Below are 17023 nucleotides of genomic sequence, written 5' to 3'. Positions count from 1 at the left end.
GCCACCCAAAACGCACTGCGCGTGGCAAAAGGCTGGGCACAGTGTAGGTTTACTGAAGGGCCACCGTCCCCAAGTAAGCTGAAGCTGCTAAATTCAAGCTGCGCACAGTATTTGGCTTGGATTGGCTGTGATCAGGCCCTGTATTCAACCCACTGTGGCTGCTCTCGCATGCTCTGCTTGGCCACAGGCCTGGTCCACCGTGGCTGCCCAACGAAAGTCTCCGTTGGGCCCATACCTCCTGCCTTTCAAGCAAAGCCAGACAATTATTTTAGCGTTTGGCTGTAACTGTGATTTTTTTTGCAGTGCCTGAAATATGCGAGTTGGAAGCAAGTCAGACACAAAGGGGTCGATTCCGATTCGGGAAACGAATACGTACGACGATTCGAATTCGTAGCCGTTTCCATACAAATCATACAAATCCATCTGAATCGCGTTGTACACAAAAAACAATACGTCCGAATCTTTGCGAACCGTACGAAAAGCAAGGGAAAATCCGTACGACACGGACCCTCACGGTGAACCGTACGAATCGTAAACATGCTGTACGACTCGACAAGTACGATCCGGACCGGGGAATGAGAATGCGATTCATATGGAAAACGTTGTATGACCAATTCGTACAGAGAGCCACACATTGACATACGCACCGTACCCCTGCAATCATGGGGGTACGCACTGTACCCCTATGCTCTGGACCCCTACGCACCATACACCTATGCACCGTACCCCGATGCACCACACCCCTACGCACAATACCCCTGCAATCATGGGGTGTACTCGCATACCCGGGGGGGTCCGTTACGTACGCGGTTTGAGTCGAAATATGCTTTTACGGACGTTTTAAACTCCCATAGAAAAAGAGTCATACGGAGTATTGTGGTGACGAATCGTACTTGCTGGGTCGGAAAAAGCTGCTTCGGTCCGTACGGACGTCGCGTACTGGGTGTTCCAAATGCGATTTGTATGGATCTTTAAGTCGTATGGTCTTTTGTATGATTCGTACGGAGATCTGCTTTGGGTTTGGATCGTACTTCATCGTACATACGGGGACGTTAAAGGTGTACGATTCGTACGGGAAAAATGCTCCGTACCGCTATTCGCAGGGTATTTTGCCGAATCGGAATCGACCCCAAAATGTCTGTAGGATTCAGGACCTAAAATGGCTGCTGGTGTGTTTGTCTCATGGCACTGACTCACTTGCACAAAATAACGCTTTTTTCAGGGTTGCTGTGGATTTTCACGCATCTGGGTCCTACCCATCTCTGCTCACCTTTGCAATTGGCCGCACATGGCTGTGGAAAATCCTTTGTTCTGCGTGAAACTCATGCGTCAGAGAAGACCCGTGAATTTCAAGATTGCAGAAAAACATTTAAGCCCTAGTCCAGCCAATCGTATTGTCTTTAAATTAGAAAATGTGATTAACAGGATTGATTTGCCAGTTTAAATGGCAGTTATACAAAAGTGTTCAACTTTTAACGGTCACTTGCCACCTTTTTAAACATCAGTATCTCAAAAACTACTGTACAGATTTACACCAAGCAAAACAAGGAATGGCAAAACTAATGGTCTGGTCGCAACTGTGTCTTTTATATGGCAATATTGAATGCATTATACTTTTAATAATAGAATGAGAATGTATGTCTGTTTTTAGGTTTCTCATGTAATGCTTTCACTGCTGACAAAAGTATTACATTTGGTATGCAATGATGCTTGCACCATTTTTTCAAATATATTAACTTCAACTTACCTTCCATTCATATAGAACGGGGTTTCAGGTCAGGCCTCTATTGGATTGAGACATTGTTAAACACATCTTGGATTATCCCACAGTAACATTTTATCCTCACGCCTTTCTGTCAGCTTAAATGTGTCTTTTTGCTTTTTGTGGAATGCTTGAGAAACCATACGTTTGAAAAGCGAATTTATGTCTTTATTTCACTCATGCATTGAATATATAAAGCAGTTTTATGTTTGGTACTGCAGCTGTTTTTTTTTTATTTGCTTTTGTTATTGGCAGACTAGGAGGCACGAGTCTCTGCAAACCCCAAAGATGTAAATGTCTGGTCTTTCTTTTACTCCAAGTGCCATAGAGTTGCTATTGGCAACAAAGCTAGGCCCAGGAAAGGGGCTGGTTTATATACAGTCAACAGATATCCTCTCTAAGGACAATACAATTGCTTGAAAACTGAAGTAGCACTATGTAGTCAAAAGATGTCCACACAGAAGAATACAATGGAAATGGAAAGCAGCAGTAGTGTTATACTAATGACAGATGTCCTCACAGAAGATGGAGGACTGCAGTGTACTAAAGGGAAGACATGTATTCTGACAAAGAATTATACTGTATGGAAGAGAGAGAACTGATGCTGTGCAAAATAGTCTCTTACAAAAGAATAAAGCCAAGGAAGTGCAGGTGGGGGACACAGCTCTTCCTGTGGAACATTTAATGGTTTATTCTGGGACATTTTTCCCTGCATTCTGTTATTTCCAATCTTTTATTAATAACTAGCAGCCCGTCCCGACCTTGTCCGGAAGCAATCAGGCTTCCCCGACCCCCGCCCGCCCCGACATTGTCCAGCAGCCCGAGCCCCCGCTGCGATCATTATTGCCCTTTGTTATTTGGGGCTCTTGGTATTGAGCACAGTGTACTTTTCTTTTGAAGCGATGTGACATTGCTGCTGTTTGGCTCTATCCATGATGTGACCCCCGCCCGCCCCAACATTGTCCAGCAGCCCGGGCCACCGCCTGCCCCGACCCCCGCCCACCCCGACATTGACCAGCAGCCGGGGCCCCTGCCCGCCCCGTCCCCCGCCTGCCCCGACCCCTGCCTGCCCCGACCCCCGCCTGCCCCGACATTGTCCGTGGGTCCCCCGGAGCCTTACCTCAGTCGCCGCTCCTCCCCGCGCTCCTCAGTTCACCGCTCCTCGCCGCCTGTCCGCCGCTCCTCACCGCTCCTCCCCCGCGCCATGTCTGCCGCTCCTCCTCGCGCTCCTGGACGCCGCTCCTTCCCGGGCTCCTGACGTCAGCACGCAGGTCGCAGCCAGCGCTACTTCGAAGGGACTACTTTTTTTTTAATGTAAATTTTTTAAATAAAGCATATTTGTATAGTTTATATAGCCTATGTCCATCTGCACACCCTGACGATTACAATGATGTATCGGGTGTGTGGATTGGTGCTGTGGTTCCCGAGTTTACCCGCCTCAAAGGTTCAAAGTTCTTGCTTTATAATAGTAGTATAGATTTCTGGTTGAAGCCAAATCTCATCTGCTGCAGCAGTAGTCCTTGCACTTTTTCCAATAAGCTGTTACATGTATTCATTGTGTTCAAAATTCACAGGGCGTTAGAGTCATCCCGGGATAATAGTTCTGTAGTTGCCATTCACCATTATTATTATGTTTCTTATATAGCGCCTGAATCGACCCCCGAAGGGGTATCTCTGCGCTTGCTTTGGGAACCCGTCCTGGCTTTTCCCTGTGAGACAGCCCCTACAGGGTATCCCCAAGGTGAAAGCCAGGCATCCCGCCGCTTCGAAGTAGCACCGGCCGGGACCTGCGTGCTGACGCCAGGAGCGCGGGGAGAAGCGGCGTCCAGGAGTGTGAGGAGGAGCGGCGGACATGGCGCGGGGAGGAGCTGTGGCCAGCAGCGTACAGGCGGTGAGGACCGGCGGACAGGCGGGAGGAGCGGTGACGAGCGGCAAGGAGCGGCGGAGAGGTGAACTGAGGAGCGCGGGGGAGGAGCGGCGGCTGAGGTAGCGGCGGCTGAGGTAAGGCTCCGGGCGACCCACGGACAATGTCGGGGCAGGCGGGGGACGGGGCAGGCTGGGGACGGGGCAGACGGGGGCCCGGGCTGCTGCCTGATTGCTCCCGCACAAGGTCGGGACGGGCTGCTAGTATATATATATATATATATATATATATATACACTCCAGCTGCTCTAATAACTGGTGCTCATTTTGTTAATGGATAAATGAATAAATATACCAACGCTGGTGGATAGTGAGTGATAAGTCGACACTGCAACTTACAATAAATTTCTTAAGTGTGATAGAAATAGTTGATAACACCGTACTGTACTCAGGGACTAGCAGTCACTGGGAAGTCCACCTGTCAAAGTTGCAACTGTGTACATGTACAAGGCAAAATGCAGTTACTTAAATTAAAGGCATCTAATGCTGAAGATCAATACTTTGTGCTATATTAGGGGGGGGCATTATGTATGTGACATTTGACCAGACAAATGGAACAAGAATCTTGATTGACAGCCTCTATTTATGTATGTATTAGTGTATGATATGTCAGACCTAAAAATAAAAAAAATATGCTTTCCAAGTAAAGTTCTACTTTCTTGACAACTTTGATGTAAATCTGTTTGTCGCTCGGGTTGTACAAGAGAGCAACATTTCCGATGGGAAATCAGTCTATTTTTTCATTCACGTACATTCAGATTTCTTTTATTCAGTTGTATATGTTGTTTCAGCTATCAGCCTTACAATAATTAAAAGCCACAATTAAAAAGAAATATAATTCTTAACTCATATATAAGAAGATCCACCAAATTCATGAGTTAAAATCATACATAAAATAAACCACCAAGTAAATGTATGGCTTATAACACCTAAGTATGGCATTATGGCTAAAATCTAAATATACAAGATGGCAAATAGAATATCAAAATATCAAATAGAAAATACAATCAAACAATAAATCAACAGGCACAGCCGACTTCACTAGAGAGTAATACTCCTAGAAACAATAGTTGTGAGGACAAGGATAATCAATTAATAATTCAGTGCAATAAGGGACCTGTTAAAGCGCAAAACAAAAAGGAATAGAAACAAGGCAAATAATATCAAATAAAATACGTTCTTGCAGTAAGTCAACAACCGTCAGTGTTAGAGATTAATTCCTACAGAGACAATAGCTAAAGGGCAACAAGAACAACTAATTCGTAAATCAGAACGACTCAGGGACCTGTTAAACGGAAGTACTAGGAAGCATAACAACATGGTACATAACAATGATAACATTCAAACTAGCAATTGTCAGCGACCATTGACACTGGAAAAAGATGCCTAGGGAAACAATAGCTACAAATCCCATCCTATTTGGAACCATGAAAAAAGATCACTAAAACAAATGCAGTAGGAGACTATCAGATAATGCAACTATGCCATCAGTAAAACAGAGATAACATCATACTAAGGAGTGAATGCATGTACATAGGGACATAGGAGGTATACCACCAGTGAATGCTCCTCTGATATAGGTTATCCAGTTAACTTAATACCTAAAACAATGGGCAAATCTTTCAGACGTGACCAAGCAGCCCAAAAATATGATGCTACAGAGTTGAGGACAAACTCATCAGTCCTGAAGCAGAGTTCCCATGCAGATTTCACTCAATTAGCCCCATAAAGTCTAGAAAGGGGAAGAAGCCACAGCATACTTTCGGAGACATATATAGAACAAAACAGCAAAAAATGTTGTAGGTTGTCCCTCCCTCCAAATTCACAGTTACAAAAATCACAGCAAGCCTAAAGCTTCTTGCTCAATATATTCCTTGGTCGGCAATGTACCATCCTGAATTTTATATATAATGTTCATTTAAACGCAGGGTAGATCAAATCCAAAAAGAACATACAGGGAGGGCCATAGACGCTGCAGAAATTATTGCCCAATATGGACCCAGGCTTTAGCACTTTGTACTGCTTCATCTGCACGGACTCATGATAGTCGTAGGCAAACCAAAAAAAGTTTTTTTAGTGGAAAGTGTGAATCAAGCATAATTGTGTTCACTTAAAAAACATTGTTGAAGCGTAGTTATGGTTACAAAAAAAGGTGAAATTCTTAAGTTATGGTTTGGACCATAAATTAACTACCTACAGCCATGTAAGCCATAACTCACGCACAAAATGTGATGAAAAATGCTGTAAATCATTGTACAGATGAGATTACATATCACATTACCCTTACCACTTGGACGGACACGACTATGAATGTAGTATAATTTGTTAATTTGGATATGTGTTGTTATTTAATGACATTTTGTTTAAGGTGTTATTCATTGGCACAAATATTATAAAGTCAAAAGCATTGCATTTGGTGTGCAAAGTTATAGTTTGCCTGTCTGTTGTGCGCGATATGAATTGTGGTTTTAACCATAATTTACTAATTTCAGTGATTATCCATTTTAATAACCATAACTACATTTTAACTGTTGTTTTTTTTTTTTTAAGGGACTTTGAAGGTAATCTGTTACAACCAAAGATAATCTACAATTTACTTTACCTTTTGTTTCCTTTTTTTAATGATTATATACCACATGCAACAGTGCAACATGATGCAAGTAAGGAGCGAGAGCGTCTGAAATGCGCCAAGGTAAAATTTTGATAATAAAATAGAACATTTTTAGATAACTCAAGTGTTCCTGCAGCCTTTTGTACATACAGGAAAGGAGAAAGAGTAATTTATATGGAAAAAGTGAACTAACAGTTTCTAAGCCAATGCCCCCTTTGGTTAGGCGCCCGAAAGTGGCCAGCTAAATGGAAGTTTACTGGATGGATGGATGGATGAATGGATGGATTTGTTTAACCACATCAAGCTCCTTTCAGTCCTTTAATCTGACAGGTGCTACAAGAAGAGATTGCATCAAGTTATCAAAAACATCTAGAGGCCTGGTCTACATCTCATTTACAGCCTGTGGCCCCACTCTCTCCAAAGAGTGGCCATCTGCACAGTACAAGTTACCAGTACACACTCACCTACCTTAACAGTTTGTTTGAGTGTTAGCAGTGCGTCCAGTCTTTCATCAATAGATAGGTTCTTGATGTTGATGCTGGTGTAGATGTCACGCAGCTCCCTCGCCCGAATGGTGTATTGAGTATGCATGTTTGTGGTTTTTCCATCGAAGGCTTTCCATTTCTTTGGCTGCGAACTCTAAATAAAAATAAGCAGAATTAACTAATACTGTTTCATCAGTATTATAAGAACACATAAAGATACAAGAGGGTTTGAATCTGTGCTTGGAGTTACATCACTCATGACATCACTCATGACATCTCAAATGACATGAATATTTTTTAAAGGTTTTTTAAAAGCTAATTTCTAACTATAAAGGGCCTGAAACCTATGTTTTTTTCAGTGACAAAAATAGTTTTAAGTTGTGGAAATTATTCCCCTTCCATAGTGAGGGCCCCTAGGGTCCAATTAGCCCACTAGGTACGTAAGCACCACTGAGCTGCGTTGCAGAGAGGTGTAAAAAGGGGCACGGCCTGGACCACCTCTCTGCAACGCAGCGCAGTGGCTCTTACTGGAAGCACCTGGTGGGCTAGTTAGGCCCCAGGGGCCCTCACTATTGAAGGGGAATTATTTCCACAACTTAAAACGCACCACAGGGCGTGATTGCACACGTCACCTCAGGCCCTGTCCCCTCCCTTCACCACTGTGTAAACACGCCCCGTGGCCGTTTTAAGTTGGGAGATTAAGTCCCTTTGAATTCTGAGGGTCCCTATTGTCCAACTAGCCCACTAGGGACATCCAGTAAGCGACACAGAGCTGAGTTGCAGAGAGGTGTAAAAAGGGGCGTGGCCTCTGAACTCATCTCTGCAACGCAGCTCCCTGGTGCATTCTGGAAGTACCTGGTGAGCTAGTTGGCCAACTGGGACCCTCAGTATTGAACTCGACAGGGGGTGCGTTTGCAGACTGGTGAAGGGAGGGGGGCTGAGCTGACGTGTGCAAACACGCCCTGTGGACGTTTTAATTTGGGGGATAAAGTCCTCTTGAATCCTGAGTGTCCCTTGGGTCCAACTAGCCCACCAGGTATCTCCAGTTAGCGCCACAGAGCTGCGTTGCAGAGAGGTGTAAAAAGGGGCATGGCCTGGACCACCTGTCTGCAACGCAGCGCAGTTGCGCTTACTTGAAGCACCTGGTGTGCTAGTTAGCCCCCAAGGGCCCTCAGGATTGAAGGGGAATTAATTCCCCAACTTAAAACGTGCCACAGGGCATGTTTGCACACGTCACCTCAGGACCCGCCCCTCCATTTCGAACTGTGTAAACATGCCCTGTGGCCGTTTTAAGTTGGGAGATTAAGTCCCCTTGAATCCTGAGGGTCACTAGGGTCAAACTAGCCCACTAGGTACCTCCAGTAAGCGCCGCTGCAGAGAGGTGTAAAAAGGGACACGTCCTGCACCACCTCTCTGCAACGCAGCGCAGTGGCGCTTACTGGAAGCACCTGGTGGGGAAGTTAGGCTCCAAGGGCCCTCACTATTGAAGGAGAATTATTTCCCCAACTTAAAACGCACCACAGGGCGTGTTTGCACACGTCACCTCAGGCCCTGCCCCCTCCCTTCACCACTGTGTAAACTCACCCTGTGGCTGTTTTAAGTTGGGAGTTTAAATCCCCTTGAATCCTGAGGGTCCCTAGGGTCCAACTCGCCCACTAGGTACCTCCAGTAAGCGACACCGAGCTGCATTGCAGAGAGGTGTAAAAAGGGGCGTGGCCTCTGAATACATCTCTGCAACGCAGCTCCCTGGTGCATACTGGAGGTACCTGGTGGGCTAGTTGGCCAACAGGGACCCTCAGTATTGAAGGGGAATGAATTCCTACCAGACAGAAGTTAGTGTATTGGGCTGGGGTGGTGGCGCTTTCCAGCACCACCAGACTGCATTGAAGGGCACATGTGGTGGCCTCCTTGCATACTCCAGTTTGAGCCAGTTCAGGAACCCTTGGTTCCCATTCTGGCATGAAACTGGACAAAAGACAGGGGAGTACCCTACCCTCTGTCCAGACCCTGCTCTGGGAGGGAACCCCGAGTTGTTCCAACCCTTTCCTTTGGCATTTAAGAGCTCCCCCGTGGGTGGGTCCTCAGATTCGTTGTGGAACAAAACTCACCTCTGAAGCCAAGACACTCTTCGACCATCTGGAAACTTGGACTTAGTTGGACATCGCCTGTAACCGAGACTACATCAAGGAAGACTCCTGCTGCTCCTTATCTCGCTGTTCTGCAAGTCTTCTGCCTTGTCTGAGTCTGTGCTTCACTCAGGTACTCCAAACGACCTATTGGCATCAAGGACATCCAAAGATATGTCCCTTGGAGTGTAGGAGTCACTCTCCTGCATCTGCAGGCACCGTAATGGTGCTAGTTCTGCGGCTCTTCAGAGGCATGACCTGTCATCCCTGCAATTTGGAGGACAGCATCCCTAGTCAGAGCTACTGGGACCAAACCACTGTGTAGCTCGTCAACTTGCCATTGCCAAGGCTTGATAGCTCTGCACTCCAGAGATCTTCATGCTACCAGAAGCTCCAACTCCAGAACGTCATCCTTCAAGATCAGAATCCTCACTGCATCCCTTGCACTGTGGGAATCTATCTTTGGCGAGCTGCTTAAGGTATTCTTGTGACTCCTGTGTCTTTGGCCTGTTGGTCCTCTTGATGGTCTACTTCTGCTTTGGTGGGCTCCTCTGCTGGCGCTGGGTCTGCTATGACTTTGCCTGCAATTTGTGTGTCCCTTGGTCCTTGCTGATCCCAACTATTGCATCTGGTCATCTTCTACGTTACTTGCGGCTACCAAGGCTTCTTGGTACTCCCGTCGGACTGTGACCACCTAGATTTCAATATGGGACAACTCGTGTATGGCTCCCCATCTTCCACAGTGTCACCTGGTCTCCACAGCTGCAGCGACAAGGTCCTTGTCAACTCTCCTGAGATCCCTGCGAAAGGTGGGGATTGAGCTTCCGTGCCTGCTGGTCACCTCCACGTGGCATAAAATCTGTCCTCTCTGCTTGCAGGTTCTCCTTTTCAAGAATCCACCCTTGGATTCCACTGGACTTCTTCACTAATGTCTATGGAGGCCTTTTCTCCCAAGTCTTCCATTGTCATCTACTGGAGGTTCCAATGTCACTGTACCACTAAAACTGCAACTGCAACTTCTCCATTGACTTGAATTTGGCAAGCAGCTGTGTTTCCACTTTGCACACAGCATCTGTGGGGTTCCCGGGTACTTACCTTTGGTGGTTCCTGGTTTTTCCAGCTCCCCTGAGTCCTTTGGTCCAAGTCCCATTCTTCCAAGCAGTTCACATTCCACTTCTTTAGTATATGGTTTGTTCTCCCCCTGGAGAGCAGTGCATACTTGTGCTACTTACCCGATTTCTTTGAAGTATCTTAATGTTGATATCTCTGGATAGAAGATATTCCAATGTGATAGTGATTGTGTTGTGTAATAAATACTTATTTTTTTTTATGAACACTGTGGTTCTTTTTCATCTAATCTACACTATTGATTAAACGTGGAAAAACAAGCTGCTTTACACTCCTTCAAGATAAGCCTGAATGCTGCTCTCCACAGCTACCACTTTAGAGCCTAAGGTTATGAAAGACCACTAACATCACAATAAGGGTTTCCTTGATTAGTGCAAGGTGTCTGACTCCTTTAAGGGTGCACCATATACTAAGCCAGCCTCCTACAGGGGGGGGGCGGGGTTTGTTGACGTTTCGACCCAAAGTATTTCACGGGTCTCTAGAATGTCATCATCCAACTATCACACCTGCTCATGTAGGAAACAAATTGCAGAAGAACCTAAGTTACCAGCAGTATGACAACTTCAGTGCAAAACAAAATAGTAAGCACCACCTCTGCATTTATTCACCACCTTTGTGTGGGTTGGATAATCTTAACCTTCTATCTAGCTGTTTTACGTTGGCACAGATAGATCCAGTTTATGGGAAGAGTGGTGTCCATATTCAACACTGATTGATTAAGGATTTTGGACAATGCAGTGGCAATTACTCAGGGATCTCACATTCTAAGTAGCAGGAGTGGCCGCTGGTACTGTGAAGTGGTGAGACGGTGGGAGTTTAAAACTGCCATTTCAACCTGTTAAAATAACCCTTTAGGTATGCCCTATATGCCAGTAAGGCCTGGTTGTTAAATAGTAGGACATTGCTCTTAAGTTGTACATGTCCTTGGAGTGAAAAACCTCCAAAGTCATTTTTCACTGCGGCAAGGCTGACCATAGAAAAGCACTGGGTTACGTTACAACACCTTATAATTTATAACTTCAGTTTGGGAATAGTTAGAACCATGGATTAATGCCACTTATAGAAACTTACTAACAATAAAAATGGGAAACCCAAGGAACCCTTGGATGCTTGTGCAAATCTAGATCAAAATAAAGTAATCATGCCTACAAGGGATTTTATTCCAGAAAATCTTAAAAAGAACTATATCTGTGAAGCCCTAATTACGGACTTCAAGAAAGCAAATTAACAAAATCAATGATATTCATTCAAAGTAAGTGCATCCACAAAGAAGAGCAAGCCGGGTGTATATTAAAAAAAGAAAATACAAATTTATGTAGAAAAATCTGCTGATATATAAGAATACAAAATGCAAATCACATAAATACGAAAGTGACTGAGATAGATTGTTTATACAGCAACTTATTTCTCTTGTTCTAACCCATTTCAAACATGTTCAATAAGGAGAACATCATTAAATAAACGATGAACATTTCCAGAGAGTTTCTTTCTACATGAAAATGGGTGGATTTGTCGACATTTCGGTCTTGTTTCGTGCTACCACCCTAAATAGGGGTTGTCTTACACCCTCTCTTGTGAAGTAATTGTGGTGAGCTCAGTCAATCGGATTGCCGCCCTAATATCAGAGAATCATTCTGAGAATCATTATCAGATTATGTTAATTTATTGATCTAGGGTCTTCGGTCCACATATGAACATTTCGTCCAGAAGATGGTCTTATAGATAATAGCACGAATGAAGACCTTGTAAGCACGTTCACTTCTAGAAAGTTAAAATTTTCTTTTCAAAAGCCTCTAGTAGCCTTTACAGAGTTAATCCCCAACTGTCACCTGGCAGCCTGCTGGGAGGCGTGAATGGCTCCCAGAAAAGAGAGCAAAATAGTCTTGGTTGGGAGGAGGTGTGATCTGCTCCCAGCCAGGCCATCTCAAGATGGCCTAGGGGCTGTGCCCACCAACAGCACAAGCTTCAATGGGGCATTCGCTGTCACAGGCATAAAAATAACTCACACCTAGGCCTGCCCTTGCCATTGTCCACAAAACCACAGGGGCACCAATCCCAGTAGGGGCCAAATCTCTTCCAGAACTGATTTGCAGGGGGAGTTCCTCTTCTTCTTGACACACCAGGGTATGTCCAGAGCTCTAACAAGGGGTAGGAAGATGCTGCCATGTGTGATTTTGGGTATGTCCAGAACTCTAACAAGGGAAAGTATGATTCTGCCATGTGTGATGTGGCAGAGCAGGACCACATGGAATTGTTTAGGGCTGAAACCCCAGGTATGTCAGAGTTGGTAGGGTTGCTCCTGGGAACTTTTACCCTATAGGACAGGGAGTTTCCTCCAATAACATGCTAGTGTCACCACGCAATTCCAGTTTGGGCCCAGCCATATGCAAATCAGTCTTGACCATGCTACCCATGGCAACAGTCCAAACCCAAACTGCTAGGTCAGGTCCACCCCATATGACTAGGTCCAAACTGGAATGGCATGGTGGGCACAAAAACAATGGATTGCGATGCGGCCTTGAGTGAATGCCAGTGGCTGAGATTAATTCAAGCATACCATCCATCACCTTGTTTTAGCATTTGCTGCCCTAAGTGTGCCAGGTATGCCTAGACATGGGTCCCTGGCTCACTGTGCCTCTGGATTCAAACCAGGCTCGTTGATGAGAGCTGACACCCCGAAACCAGTCCCAGGATGCTTGTTTCCGGCCCAGGAAGGACCTGGCCTGGTAGTTTTGGCAGGACTGTTCCTGTGGGGAACAGGGCCAAGACTGATTGCATATTGCTGGGTTCAAACTGGGGTGGCATGATGGGAAAATAACAATGGATTGGGATGCTGCTATGAGCAATTGCCAGTGGCTGAGATTAATTCTAGCATTCAGTCCATCACCTTTTTGTTGTTACAGTTGTTTTAAGCTAAGTTTGTGAAAGCCAAAGTACTTGGAAGAAGGTCATGGTGCAAGCTGGGGAACAGGCTGCTGCCAAATGTAGTGAAACACTCTGAAAATGGTAGCTTGCTTGTTGTATGTATTGCGCCAAATGTGTTGCTTAACTGGAGTGAAATATTTCTCACCAAAAGTAGGACATGTTAGCTCGCATATGTGAGGTAATAGAGTCCCTAATTTCTACACTAATGCTCTTCTATCTTACCATGAGGAAAGAGGATCCTAAAATTCTGATGGTCTGTGAATAAGGAGTACAACCATAAACACTGGATGAGATCTTCATACCCTCTAGCAACGAAAGTATTAGTGTGTTCTCTGCCAGAACTTGATACCTTTTGATTCTTTTAAAAAACATAAAATACTAATTCCACTACTACCAGGATCTGAAATGACTACACCATATCCACCACAGTTTGCACCAACCCTGCTACAATTCAGAAAAGAGTTGAAGACAGACTCCTTTAAAGAACACTACCACAAGATGTAGTTACAGAATTCTTCTCCTAAAAACCATCCACCTCTCCTATCACTTACTGACTGTAACCTTGCGTTAGACCTGACACCCTTGCGTGGTAGTCCCCCAATCTTTATGCTTTCACCCCTCCTGTTTTGCTGAATTTGTTTTGGTCCGCTTTAGGACTTTAGTGCACTCTACCACTGCTAACCAGTCCTAAAGTGCTTGTGCTTTCTCCTCTAAACATATTAAAGTTGGTTTGCACCCAACTGGCACATTTAACTTCCTTATACTTTCCTAATAAAGTCTTACTACGTGTACCCAGGGCATGTAAATTAAATGCTACTACTTAGTGTGTCACCAGTAGTCTCTTTAAATGTTTCAAGTCGGCCAGTGCAGGCTGTGTCCAGTCTTAAATTACCATTTTAACCTGGCAAAAACAAATCTTGCCTTTTTATTACATACAAGTCACCCCAAGGATATGCCCTAAAGAGCCCATAGGGCAGCGTGCATTGTGTTTGAAAAATTAGACATGCTCTTTTAAGTTTTACATGACCAGGTAGTGAAAAACTCACTAATTCAAATTTCACTATTGTGAGGCCTCCTTCTCTCTCATAAGATAGCATTGGATATTTAATAAGTGATAACTTTTGTTTGGAATCAGGTAGAAATGTCATGTTTGGTATCAAATGAATTGTAATTTAAAATCGTATTTAATGGAAAAGTCAGATTTTAAGTCACAATTCTGAAAATACCAAATTTAGAAAGTTGGTATTTTCTAGCCCTAACCATTTGGAGCCTGCAACCTCTTTTGTGGGCCATATAACAAGTTGTACCTGGCACCTGGCCTTTGTGTATTCCTCCCAGACAGCAACACAATAGAGGGCCTGGATGTTGGCGAGATGGGCCATCCAAGCAGGATGAGGACTGAGCTGTACAAAACCCCACTTGCACCTCAAAGACACTCCCTCAGTACACAAACAAATAACTTCATACTAGTCTATGTGCCCCCAAACATTCTGGGACTAGGGTAGGGAGACAGGAAATTCCACACACTTATGTGGGGGAAAACTCCAGAAGTTTCTTCCACTTCAAAGCTGGCACCAGGTGTAAAACTAGGACCCTCAGACCCACTGTTCAGTACTCGCCTGGACCTGTGGACAATACAGAAGTAGAATTGCCATGCTGCCAGAGGACTGTCCTGCAGCTTGAGGCATGCCCTGCTGTCTGAGAAAGAAGACTGGTCCTGCTCTCTTCCTCTAAGGCTTCCTGAGGGACTTCAAGGGCGAGTTAGCTGGCCTCCTGTTCTGAGCTTCAGGGACACAACAAGCTCCAGAATCCTCCCAACAATGGCCCAGCTGCCCTGATGCATTGGCCCTGCCTGAGCCCTGCTAGACTCTGCTGGAGTGAGTTACTGATCCTCAAGAGGTGCCACCCAGATCCTGGACCTTTGGTGTGGCATCAGTCGAGATTCTCTTGGAAGAAAATGAGACTGCCAACGTGAAGCTCCAGCAGCGACCGTCCTTGAAACCTAACAGGATCTTCGCACTAATGAGATGACCGTCCATGATGCCCAGTATGAAGGTAACTTTTTCAGAGATTCTAACCTGCCCTTGTATCTGGCCGAGCTCCATCACATTCAGCCTGAACTTGTGACGTTCGCTCGGCCTCACACAGCCAGAAAACCGTGGGTGGCACTTTGTGCTTTTGGACGCTATACTTAACTTAAATCTTTTAACTTGCAAATCTCTGTTTCTACTGATTGGATTTTTGTCATTTTGGTGTCAAATAATGCATTTCATTTTAATCTATTTTCCTAAATTTGTGTGGGATATTTTTTGTGTTGTTTATTTACTTTTCTACTGTTTGAGTGCTGCATAAATACTTTACACATTGCCTTTCAGTTAAACCTGACTGCTTTTGTGCCAAGCTACCACATTGTTAACACAGGTTAATTTAGTGACTCTTTGTGGTTCACCATGAAAAAGATTGTGGCTGTTGCCGGAAAAGAGCCCACACCCCCCCCCCCCCTCAGCCAACAACCCAATTTCTTACATATTGACTTTGCCCATATACAGCACTCCACTGCTTCGTGGCTAGGTCTGCAATATGTAAACACATGCATACATGCAGGTAATGCAATATCTTATGGAGTACAAATAGCTTCATACAAGGCAGCCCCCTGAAAGCCATACTGTGGTTTGCATGACGGCATTCAACCATACAGTCCCTTCTGAGAAGAGTACCTTCACAAACATATCTCTGTGAAGGGAAAAACTGACCAATCCTGAGTTGCTCTTGCTGACCCATTGAAATTGTGAAACGAACTGGTGACTGATTGGGCATAAGCATCTGCTTGGCTTTGGAAATATAAGCAGGACCTGTTCAATTGATAACTTTGTAGAGTTGGACCTGCATGCACCTTTTGCTTTTGATCTATCCATGTGCAAAGCTGCATGTTGGGACTGAATCTAAACACATTGCTTAATATCTGCTGGCCTGCCCTGCTGCTACCCTTTCCTGGTTGAAAGCCCCCACTGAAGCCCACAGTGACCAAAGATACCCCTCAGCACCTTGACACTCACTCCACTCATCCCCAGAGATGGGAGGCACGTTGGTGAGATTTTGACTGCAGCATGTGCATTTGAACTTATCAATCAATTAGGATTTAATGAAGCGCAGCAAATCACCTGAGAGATTCTCACGGAGCTAGAGTTGGCAGCTGCTTTGTGGTGATTTTTTCATTCAAACATCCAGTCCTTCAGTCCTTTTCCTGAATTCCTAGAGTGGTGAGGTGGTCCTGAGGAAGGTTGTTCCAAATTTTGTCCAACAGGGGTGAGAAGGAGCGTCCTCCACTGTTTCCTCAGCGGATCGAGGGAATGTCTGCGAGGAAGAGGGAAGCAGATCATAGGCGTCTAGTCGGTTGGTGGAAAGTCATTAGTTTGTTGATTTATGCTGGTCCTTCGTTGTGCAGGGCTTAGTATGCATGGGTAAACATCTTGAACTGCCATCTCTTCTGGATTAGAGCCAATGTAGCTTCTTGAGGTGGGGTGTGATGTGGGTCAGTCTGGGGAGGATGGGAATGAGTCTTGCCAATGAGGTTTGTATCAAACCTGCTGGCTTCTAGGAAATCACGAAAAACTTGGCTCTTTAGGTCTTACAAAATCATTTCAGGTGTATCTCTCATATGGTCTTTCAGCTAGCGCCAAGACTCCTGTGGGCATTCAAGCACTTAATGAAACTTCTTAACATAACATCTGTAGTCTCTTCGGGAGGCATGCAGTGATTCCTACATAGAGATTGTTCCTGTAGTACAGCCTGTGGGTGACGAGGGCCTGCATGAAGATCCTTCTAGTTTTGGCTAGGAGCCATCTGAAAATCTTGTGGAGCATGTCTTGGGTGTGGAAGCAGGAGGATGAGACTGCATTCACCTATTTGTTCATAGATAGCTTGCTGTCCAAGATAATGCAGAGGTTGCATGAGTGATCTATTGGTCGTGGTCAGTAGGTCACCATGTGTCGTTCCTTGGCAAGGTATTGTTCCCAAAACTTAGGACTTCCGTCTAGTCCGAGTTGAGCTTGAGGCAGTTGTC

The 17023-nt window shown here is 45.0% G+C and overlaps 1 protein-coding gene across 2 annotated transcripts in view; it reads right to left on the bottom strand.

Annotated features, from left to right (window-relative positions):
- Positions 1-17023, bottom strand: part of IQUB (IQ motif and ubiquitin domain containing) — a 438241-nt gene that overhangs the window by 124754 nt on the left and 296464 nt on the right. For both annotated transcript variants that reach the window (XM_086966816.1, XM_086966821.1), the window contains one exon: positions 6765-6935. In XM_086966816.1, the coding sequence (XP_086822942.1) occupies positions 6765-6935 (171 nt within the window). The remainder of the gene's footprint in view (positions 1-6764; positions 6936-17023) is intronic.

This window comes from Lissotriton vulgaris, chromosome 1_1 (assembly GCF_964263255.1).
Source record: "Lissotriton vulgaris chromosome 1_1, aLisVul1.2, whole genome shotgun sequence".
Lineage (NCBI taxonomy): Eukaryota > Metazoa > Chordata > Amphibia > Caudata > Salamandridae > Lissotriton > Lissotriton vulgaris.
The sequence above is the reverse complement of the archived record's forward strand: the minus strand, read 5'-3'. Positions and strand labels throughout refer to the sequence as shown.